This window comes from Crocodylus porosus, unplaced genomic scaffold, assembly GCF_001723895.1.
Source record: "Crocodylus porosus isolate Cpor-Errol unplaced genomic scaffold, CroPor_comp1, whole genome shotgun sequence".
Lineage (NCBI taxonomy): Eukaryota > Metazoa > Chordata > Crocodylia > Crocodylidae > Crocodylus > Crocodylus porosus.
The window spans coordinates 7,030,283-7,041,786 of NW_017728906.1; the positions used below are offsets into that span (position 1 = coordinate 7,030,283).

At 40.2% G+C, this 11,504-nt stretch overlaps 1 protein-coding gene across 4 annotated transcripts in view; it reads right to left on the reverse strand.

Annotated features, from left to right (window-relative positions):
• Positions 1–5,420: 5,420 nt before the first annotated feature.
• The window catches only part of ZPLD1 (zona pellucida like domain containing 1), a 45,335-nt gene continuing 39,251 nt past the window's right edge, over positions 5,421–11,504 (reverse strand). For all 4 annotated transcript variants that reach the window (XM_019528631.1, XM_019528630.1, XM_019528628.1 and 1 more), the window contains 2 exons: positions 8,503–8,532; positions 5,421–7,339 (listed from right to left, as the gene is read on the reverse strand). In XM_019528631.1, coding sequence (XP_019384176.1) covers positions 7,164–7,339; positions 8,503–8,532 — 206 coding nt within the window. In that variant the 3' untranslated portion in view covers positions 5,421–7,163. The remainder of the gene's footprint in view (positions 7,340–8,502; positions 8,533–11,504) is intronic.

Consider the following 11,504-nt stretch of genomic DNA (forward strand, 5'->3'; position numbering starts at 1 on the left):
ATTAATTTAATTAAATACTCTCAGGATAATCAGCATTGCATATTTACCCAATCAATGAACTAGTTTAGTTATCTGCAAATATTGATAAACAATTTATAGGCTACAAGTTTCCAATCAATACAGAGCAGTCTGGTATGGAGCATATCTCCAGTGGAACAAACTACCTCAAGCAATAGAGTTTGCTTTTGGAAGTAAGTAATATTCACAACAAATGACCAAGATACTTTTGATACTACACTCTTACTCTACCACTATGGTAATTATGTACTAATGAGGCATTTATCAGGATGCAAATTAAATTACTTTACTACAGGTTTTACACCCACTTTCTGACATCCAATTTATATATCTTCATAAGTCATTGCAGAATGCATGTATACTGAGTATGGGTGCATGTCTGGGCTTATGGACTTCAACAAATAAGCTGTCTTTACATAGGTTCTGGACTGAGGTGCAGGGTTTTAATTAGAGAGACCCTTGGAGCTGCTCTATTTAAAGAACCCCCAGTGCCTCATTATTAAGCATCACACTCTTTGAAATGACAGTTTGATGAGCTGCCATTTTGAAATGTAGGGATGCTGAATACATGACACCAAGACTGCTGAAGAGTTCTAATTAGATGAATCCGCTCCAACACGTTCTAGTTAGAACACATTGGAGCAGGTGTCAGGCACTTGTATAAGTGCCCATAGGTGCTAAAATCACTAAGTGCAAAAAGACACTAGGTTCAGATATCACTCTCCTGCTATCTCAAAAAAACAGGTATCATTCTGAATTTTGCAACTTGAATTCATCTTCTATTAATTCACATTTTAAGTAGACTACCATTGATTTAATTAAATTTGAATGGACCATGACATGTATTATACGTGGCCTCACTTTGGTGAATGCAGTTCACCAAATCAGCCCCCTGCAAAATGAAGCAAATTTCTCTTTGGTTCCCCATTGTAGAGAAAATTTCTGTTAGTCCCTTGGAGCAGGACTGTGCAAACAGATGTTCCTTCCTGCTAAGAACAATAAACTCCACTAAATGTGTACAAGAACAGCATGTTGGTTTTGAATTAAAAGACAAGGCATAAGAAAAAAATGCTCTTGTGTGCTGAGCAGTCACAGAAAACAGACATTGTTGCAACCATACTAAACAGTAGGTTCACCAGGCAGCAGGCAGATTCTTAACAGTGGAAAGAAACTGTGCCATAAAAATGTTACTGAGAATGTCACAACTGAGTGATATGTATCCTCTATTCCCTGAAGATACCCACCAGCACTGGTCATCCTGAAAAAAAAAAGGTATTCACATGTTTTCAAAATATGAAATCCAACAGATGTACTTGAAACCTGGCTTTTAGATGTGAATAAAATTAGCCAAAGAAATGAGCAGAGATAGCACCAATCATCTTTGTGGATGGGTTTGTCTATAATCAAAGAACTGGTGGTTTGGTCCTTTTTTTCAGTTTGCAAAACATTACTGATTTTTACTAATGTATTTCTTGCCAATAAACAGGGCCAGTTTAGGCAAATCTGCAAAGTGTTTTAAATGAGTCCCCTTGCTATGATCTTCAATATCTGATCATCTCGCTTATCTCGCCTGAACCACATTCTGGTCCGCCAAGTCAGAGGCAACTGGTGTTTTTAGTCCCAGGGTAAAAGATAAGAAGAATTAGAAAATGGATCCACATCAGGACTGTTTGCTTGCAGAGGGGGTGAAGACAACCATGGTCTGAGGTATTACAGTAAACTAAAAGAAGAACCTATGAAATACCTGGCCCAGTTAAGGCTAAAGAGGAGATGTTTCCTAATTAACTTCAGAACAGTTTCCACACACTAATATTTTAAACCTTGCCTTATGGCCAGAGATCTTCAGTTACAGCTGTAACTCTAGCAATTGTAAATCTACCCCTACTCATAAATCAGATTATTAGCATGAATAGTTCATAATTCAGAGTCAGAAGATGCTGACAAACAGTCAATAAAGTACTCACTATTCCTGGAATGGTGTTCCTAATTGTATGAATACAATTGCTTAAACTCATTCTGGAGTGTACAAGAATTAACTGCTGAGGGATAAAAATGTCGTAAGTTTCTGGAGTCACAGATATTTTCACAAATAGCAACAATCATATGAACTCTGACTCCATGAATACCAAATGAGGTCAATTTATTCACCAATATTTGTGCTTGTTGGGTCCCAACAATCACTCTCTGCACTTACGGTATTTGAAAGATTCAAGAGTTGTTTCCAAGAAAGTGGCAGAAATACAAACACTGATTTTCACGCTGCACTCAGAACTTATCTTAGTTGATTGTTACATTCATTCCCTTTTTTCCCTTCAGATGAGGAGATGAGTAGTTTGAACTAGAGTTATCATCTAATCCTTTGAGCTTTCACAGGCAACCTCCCTGTGGAATGTTTCTGGTGCCTTAAAGATACCAAACAGTAGTAGTAAGAAACTCTGCAGGCCAAATAAAGTTGAATATGTGATTTACCCCTGTTCTCCTTATCCAGGAACTATTTCCCTAAAATAAATTGGACACTGACCAAACTAATGCCAATGATTTATGTGATGCGTATCTTTCAAAATAAGGAATGAACAGCGTTTATAACTCTTCACATCTTTTCTTAAATTCCTTTGGATCAAGACCTACCTTCTTGAAATCCCATTTGGTTTTCCTGCCTTCCACCAATCATTTGGCTCACTGACTTTATAGCACTTAAGTTCCCCATGCTTGTTAGCTCCTGTGGACCTGAGCTTCCAGGACAAATAAAATGTTCTTGTTTTTAATAACTGGAGTTACCTTGAGGGCATAAGCAAACATTACATGCATCCTTAATACAAGCAATTTTATGAGTGCAGACACATTCTTCTACTATAGTATTTTCACTTACAACCTAGCAAACCCTCCTCCTCAAATATATATTTAACCAAGTTGAGTTTCTATGGTTTCTATACCAAACACTGCAACATAAAGTGCCTCTACGTTTCACCTACATGACACAGTTGATATTGGAGTTATGGGTAACCCTTCTCCATAGTACACTGTTAATACCCTTTTCAAGCAAAGGGATAAGGATATTTTTCTTCAATAACTACTCCTCTCCATCAACACCTTGTGCAAGCTGCAGGACATAGTAGCTCAGACAAATGCTGCATGGATCATATTTGCTTCCCCATCATGTAATGAATCCCATCTAAAGTAGAGTTTAAGGACACCAGAATAAAAGAAAGAGGTGGATGCCAGAAGACAAGGGGAATTATCATAGCTCAGTATGGTCCTCAAATGGCCCTAGTAGATCTCCAGAAATTAACCATCCAGCCTATTCTGAGATCTGGGAAATCGCCATCCTTGAAGATGCTATCATTTAAGATTTTTGGAATGACAACAACCTGCATAGAAATTCACTTTAGATTCTTATTATATATGTATTGGTTTGCATTATTGTATGTTGTGCTGTGCATATCAGATGCACTTCATAGTTTCATAGCTTGTAGGGTCGGAAGGGACCCGAGCAGATCATCAAGTCCAACCCCCTGCCATGGGCAGTAAAGAGTACTGGGGTCAAACGACCCCAGCAAGGTGATTGTGTAGCCTTGTCTTAAAGACCCCCAAGGTAGGAGCTAGCATCACTTCGCTTGGAAGTTGGGTCCAGATCCTAGCTGCCCTGACAGTGACGTAGCGCCTCCTGATGTCTAATCTGAATTTACCCTCTGCCAGCTTGTGACCGGTATTTCTAGTCATTCCTGGTAGCGCTCGGGGGAACAGGGACTCCCCAATGCCTGCTGGTCCCCTCTGACTAGTTTGTAACTTCCTCAAAGGTTTGTTACTCTCACAGTACTCCAGTAATCAAGCACATATTTTAAAGGCACTGTTTACATATGTTGCCTGTAGCTTTGGTTTGGGAAGATATGAACAACAAAACCTGGATTCATCAGACTTACCCTGTGAAAAGGGATGGTCTTCAGTAGAAAAAAAATCCCAAGGAAAGGGGTTATTATTGTATAGCACATAAGAGAATTATAGACATCCAATGGATGATCAATACATGACAGTCAGATTTTACATGGTTATAACTCACTTTTCATCATGGATTCCCAAAGTGCTTACCTGTGTGGCACAATAAATATTACCACATGTTATGGATGAAGAAAGTAAAGCATGTGGAGATCTCTTCCCTGTAACTGGAGTGGCAGTATGAGTAAGAAGACTTAAATGTGACTGCCAGTTTAGCATCCCATGCGTTTCTCCCACTGACTTGACTGGTGTGTGTTCTGTCTATACAGCAGGATATACTCATTCACCTAAATAAGGGAATCATAAAAGTTTGCAGAGTCTAAGCAATTTTAAAAAATCCTTACAGAAAATACTAAAGACCCTATGTAAAAGAGTGTTTGCATGCAATTTAGTTGTACTACAGTAGCACAATAACCAGGCTGCCAGGAGACATGTGGTTAGTTTCTCGCTAAGTACTTTGGGTACAGAGAAAAGTCACAATTTTTGCCCAATCTGGCCACAGAAAGCGGTTTATGGCTGTGACCAAATACAAGTGCACAAATGCAGGCTTAAAAAATGGCCGATCTGGTGAAAATCTGACCCCTCATTACATAAGGTATCAGATAAATATGTTTCAAAATGGTAGTGTCTTCTGTAACTTGTGTCTGCAGAGCTCCCAGCCTGTCACTGTTTTCAGAATGGAGGGGTGGGGGAAGGAAGCAGAGGGAATTTAGTCTGGGTTGTTTCAGCCCTGCCAGTGCAGGGTGGTGCAGGTGTATTGGAGCCCCCTGAGGTGCGGGCTCCAATTCATGCACCCCACACTTCAGCACCAGATGGGAAGCCTCAAGAATGAGCTCCCTTCGCTGGCCTTCCCCACCTCCCATTCTGAAAACAGGGAGCACTGGCAGAGAGCTGTGGCTGTTGCTGCAGGCTCCCAGCCCACAGCCAGATTCCCCTCCCCTTGGAACCAACAGTGAACTTCTGTCTGGTCTGGGGTAATGCTGTAAGTCAGAACGCTTTGCAGAAATAGTTCTGAGTTGCAGCTGGGAGCTGCACTTCTGTCTGCACCCATAGTTTATTGGTATTTACAGCACTTCCTTTAGGCTACCCAAGACTATCCCCAGGTGCATTCACAGCAGGATAGTAAAACTAGAAAATGTAACTAAAAGTGAAAAACTCAGATCTCAATTAACTTAGTTTACCAAAGGGAAGCTTAAAATGCAACTTTGCTGCAGCCTAAAAGTTCCCAGACAGGGAACATACATTTGCTAAAAGAACATTCTTCAGTCAATCAGGCAATGGTTTTATCAGCTTTGAATGGATGGAAGCTGAAGCTAGAAAATTCAAATAAAAAATAAGGCAGACATGTTGAGTTATGAAAAAAACCCATCACTGGAACAAATTAGGAAGGCTCAGACAAATGTTTCCTCTGATATTTTTTCAAATTATTTTATTAAACAATCAGGTTTTACATGTCATCAGAACTAACCCCTGAAGTGCAAAAATGTTTCTGAGGTATTAAGACTGGAGGAAAACATGCACAGAATCATCATTAAAGATCCCACACTATCGCAGGTTGGAAAGGTTGCGAACAACAGGCCTTTACACAGCATTTTCTGGATGAGATAAAAGTGATATCATATGCTTGTATTTGCATTTAGTCTTGATATTCACAGGGCCCTGATCATGAACCATTTGTGTCGTATCACAGAAAGCACAGACAAGATTAATACAGGAAAGTGATAAATAACAATGAGGTGTTTCTGGATCTGGACCAATATATACAGAATGCAGTAAGTGAAATTAAGAGGTTAACTGCTGGGCCTGTAACCAAAATCCCAACTGCCTAGCAATCAAGTTTAATACACACTATATCTACCCTTGCCTCTCGTTTTCAGTACCACCAAGTTCTCTCAAGTCTAAGAGGCTGCATTGAGGTACTTACATTCCTATCTGTAGACACTTGTTTAATTCACTTAATTCAACTGATCTGAGGTCTAGCAGATTAGCTGGAGCCAATTTGGGTTACATACTTTGCCTGTTGGTTTTTAAAAGTTTGTCTTTAAAGCAGAGAGGAAATCTATTGCATGGGGGAAACCAGCAAGTATAATTCTGTGGAGAGTGGTTAGTGAAAAGACAACCTTGTTTTTGACCTATACAGCATTGTGGCTGTGGCTGAATTGGTTCTATCACAGGATGACGGAAGTGGAAGTATCACTCAATAACTGCAGAATTTGGCCCTAAAGATATTTTGGCATAAAAAAATTATTACTTTTGTTTGCTTGATTAATTCTTTAATTTTCTTTTTCTTTCATAAAAAGAATACATTCTTTCTACTTTTACATGACCTTGAGAGAGGAATTTAACCCCAGGCTATATGAGTGTTGGCTAAACCTCACTAAGCCTGAGTGGAAAGTAAAGAACCAATTATACAGGCACAGCTCTCGTGGAAGCTATTATTCAAGGGGAGAGGCTTTTGTTAAAGTAAACCCTACAGAATTGTGCCCTAGGACTGATCTGAATATGCAGCAATAAACAACTGAACACACACAAAAAAATATCAGGCCAAATTCTGCTCTGACTTGCACTGTACAACCTCAATGGCTTCAAGGGACTTATAAGGGAGTGTGGTGTTCTGCCCATTGTGTCTTATGACCCCACTTCAAAATAAATGCGCTTAAAAACCACTTATTATTTAGAGTCTCTCCACAGTTCTTTTTAGTCCAGACAGAAAATTCTGAGCTACTATAAGTTGTTCAACAGGCCCACAGAATAAAATTGTGGCAAAATAAAGGAGCAGAAGTGTCCCTCAACAGAGAAGGTACCTAAACATCAGTACTTCAGATTTGACAGGTTTGGTGTGTTTACAGAAGATTTCATCTTCAAGAATGCTTAGCTTTAAAAGCCCATGTGGAAGCTGGACCCCTTAGTATACCCATGAACAAAGTGTTACAGCACTCAATCATAAACACAATTGAGAATAAGCAGCTAGGATTTAAACCATCATCATTGCTTCTTGTGTCTATACAATAAAGTCTATAATGCTACACATAAGAATAGCTAATGCTCAGTATAGGCAGAATGTTGCCGTGGTAAATTTTTAATGGGAGCAGCCTTCATGGACAACAGAGGCAACCCCAAAAGAAAATAAAAGTGCAAATTCATTGTTGTTTTCAGTTGAAAACTGGGTTCCGTATCCCATCCAAAACTGAGTTGCTGGGCCACTTCCTGTGGAGAAGGGTGAGGGAGCATACAAAAAGGAAAATGCTCATGACTCCTAGGATGACTATCCCTGAAATCAGTGCACTGGTGACCGAGTTCAGGTGGAAAGGCGGCCCATTTGGATGAACTGCAAGGGAATAAAAGTACACCGAAAAGTGATGTTAGAATCTCTGCAGGGCGCAATGTCCTCTGCCTTCCTACTTCCTAGCTATAGAAAAAAATACAGTTTGGGGGCTATTGTGAAATGCCCAGTAAGTCTATTTAATATAGATAGGGTGGGTAGATGGTGCTTAGCCCCCTTCGGTCTCCATTTTGGCTAGTGTAAGAAGCTAGAACAAGAAGCATCCACAGGCAAGGCATACACACCATCATACTAATCAGAACTCAGTTCTCAGTTACGCAGGATGTCACCTGATAGGAATCTTGATGGATGCTACTTAACGTAACCTTGGCATTACATCCGAGCTGACAGTGGAGGAGACCCCCAATGTGCTAATGGGACTTCTCTGTATCCTGATGTGAAGTGGTGGAAGAAGGTTCAAGGGTTCCTTCTCAACAACTTTTGACATCAGAAGGGACCAGAGTGTGATTTTGCTGTAAACTGGTCTCTAACTAATATTTACTGAGATCAGGAAAAGGACGGTACCAAAACGACCATAAGTGGAGCAAAGGTGCATCCTGTTATCCAAGAGGATATATGATTGGGGGACCATTTCCACCAGTATCCCATATTTGCAAGCCACTTGTTTCCCTGCCTGTTTTCCCAGGAGAAGCACTGAGCTCTGTCGGTGCTCAGCCAGACTGTTCATGTGGTTCACTGGTTAAATCCAGGACAAAATACTAGGGAAGACAGAACCTGAAGGAAGGTTGCTTTAACTTTTTGAGCTGCAAAACTAAACTAGGCTGTACCATAATTTCCATTTTGTTGTTCACCTCATCTTTTGCATGACGAGGTCTTACTGCTTAAGCCTCCAATATTGCTTCTGGCAATTGTACTGTTTTCTCAGCCTCACATGCCATAGCAGCATAAAATAGGGTTGCAGCTGATTTTTATTTCAATTCCATAGCAGAGATTAGAATTTGCTAAGCTACTGGGGCTGGATACATGAACCACACAGAACATTCCAGATTTACCAATTGCTTTCTATATAACACATCAAGATTTTCTCATTTTGAATATGAAAAGCCGCATAACACATGCAGCTGAATCCAGATGGCTCATCTACTTGGTGCTGAAGCATACCTATAATAAACTTTCCTTTTGTATTTCTTGGACTCTGATTAACTTACCAAGCTGTGAATTGTTGGTTGGTGTTTCATCTGTATAAAATATGAAAATATAAGCATTATATTTTACAGCACCTGCATCTGTATCTTCTCCTTCCCTACCCAAAAGCCAGGCCAATGTACTTCTTGCTTATTTTTAAAACCTGCCCACTATGTTTGCAATGTCGGCTTGTCATTTTTAGTAAGCATTTTTAGTAGAATTGGAATAGAAATATTACTCATAAAAAGCCTTTTCATTTTTTAATGAAAGTGTACCGATATCACGTTACTGGTTATTCTGCTGCAAAAAAAAAGACTCTTAATTTAGGATCCACCGGTCTGAAAAATATTGCTAACTCTTTTTCTGACCTCTTTGACAAAAATATGATTCAAAACATCAAGCTGCAAGTAAGAGCCCTTATCAGCAGGTATTGCACCTCTGTGATGGTGAAGGAATTTTAATCTTTGTTTTAATAAAGAAATGTACATCAGGGACAGCAAAGGCAGATAAAACTTCCTCCTCCTCCACATATGCTTTTCTCTTGACAGTTGCATACTGGCATCATAAATAAGGATGAGCTGGGTTTTTTTTCCCCTGATTTTTACTCACTCACCATTGTCATTCTTGAAACTAAATTTCTTGGCAGTGTTTGTTTTTGCTCTTCTTTGTGTAAGCTCCTATCACCACTCAATAGGTACATCTTTCCAAGGACTTGAATGTTTGTTAAGTAGGCCATGCATTAAATTCTATAGAAATTGCACCTTTCACAGGAAAGTAACCATCTTGTTCCCATACAGAGAAAAATGTCTATTTTCTCTAAAATGACTTATTTCAGATTAACAACAAACACAATGCCTCTGAAAGCACAGTATTAGAAAAACTAGCTTAAAATACACAGCGGTAAGCTAGTCGCTAGCAACCGCAATCCTGTGTCTGACTAAATAATGGTATGCCCTCTCATGACTGTAATATCTGACAGCCCCTCACCCATTAATTAATTTTATTTTTACAACCTCACAAACTAAACCCAGAGCTCTTGAGTCCCAATTCAGGTCTTGGTCTACTAGACCTTATCTCTTGGACCTTAAAGCAAGGTTAAATGAAAAGCAGTTTTCTGTATGTACATTACATCAACCTTTCAAGCCTCATTTCTCAAATGGTAAACAATAAAAAAAATGACCTTTTCCCTTTTATACTGCTTCAGGATTAAGTTAGAATTCAGTGATGAGTTTCCAACAATTAATGTATTGACGAATTCAGTTGCTTCTTTGGCCATGTCACGTCATGACTAGCTGTTCAACTTATACAATATCCAAAGGCAAACGATAAATACCTTCTCCAGTACCCCCTGCTCTACACCCCCAGCACACACTCCCTCTCAAAAGTGTTGCATATAATTGTTCAAATAAAAAAAACCAAACATGGTCTTGGTTTTTTACCATGACCTGATGAGCACTTCTGCTGTAATTATGAGCTAAGGTAAATATCAAATTTTGTTTCTATAAGTTTTCCACAAATATTTTTCTGATGAATTGAATTGTCAAAGAAAAGACACGCAAAGGGGCTATGAATCTAACTGATGCAACTGTCTTCAAATAAAACTCGTATTTGCTGATTTTTTCCAACATTCTCCCAGTTATATCAAAAAAGCACAAGCACACAAACAATAATAATGATGCTCCCTAATTCTCCAGGGCTAGCTTATTTGGCATATATATATACATGTGCATGTGGCATACACACAGGTGTGTGTGAGTGTGTCTCTGTGTCTCCATTATCCAAAGGAGATACTTCAATGCTAAATGCTGGAGAAATCTTTTACCATACAAGAGTAAATTCTGCTCTCAGTTTACTTTGTGTAATTCCAAATAAATGTTACTGATAGTAGCATAACTTAGCACCACAGTGAGAGGAGGGATTTGGCCAGCAGGCCCAGGCACTGCCTTTGTAAGAAGGTACAAAAAATCCCTCTACCACAGGAACAGTTGATCACACCACCGGAATCAGCATGGCAGCAGCCAGCACTGCCCTCTTGTGCATCATGACTGCCCTGGACACAGAACTGCCTCATGTATGCCCCTGGCTACTCAAGTTAAATGTTTTAATGTTTTTGGCTGAGCCAGTGGTGTGATCTACATTAAAATGAGTTCCTTGAAAAGAACAATAAATAAGGTAACCAATTACCAGAGAAGATCAGAACGAGGTGAACAGAACCAAAGTCCACATATGGATGTTCCCAGGATGCAGTCTACAGTCATGCAGCTTGCTTTAAGTGGTGTGACTATAGACAGCATGCCAGCTATACAGAAGTTCAGTGGTGTCAGGAGCCTGATCTAGGTAAGTCAGAGTGGGGGGAGGGTTAGTGGGTCAACGAGGGAGGGGAGGTCGGTGGCATTCAGTGAGATTGGAGAGGCTGGGGAGGGTCTGGGGGGTCAGGGGAGGGAGGTGCAACAGGCTGCAGGTTTGCAGCCTGGATCAATTAGGCAGCTGGTAACAAGCCCTTTGCCTAAGGGGCCTCAGCTATCTTAAGAAATCAGCCAATAATGAGGGGAAGTTGACTGGATAATTGGGAATAACAGGGCAGGAAGAGGAAATGAGAGGAAGATGACCCTGGAGGGGGAAATGGTTACATGGAGAGAGAGGACTCCTCCAAAGAAGAAGAAAGGTTACCGGGTGAGAACTAACCCATGCTTTTTGGGGGAGGGGGGCATCATTTGAGATTGTTCTATATTTTCTGCTGAGCTCTGTTGTACAGATTAACCCAGGGCTTTAAAACCCTGTGTCGTGGGGCACAGAAAAAGACTGTGTTGCTGGGTACAGGCCAAAGACACTTATTCTGGGTTGCTTATACCTTTGGCTGATCCTTGTGGAACAAAATAACTCAGGACATTGAAAACCTGTGTTGTGCTGCCCAGAAAAAGACTGTGTTGCTGGGACCAGATTTTAGGAGAGGGGAAAAGGGTTTGGAGACTGATTTGAGCCTGGACTGAGCTACAGGGGGGGTGGCAGGATTCTTTTTTTGGGG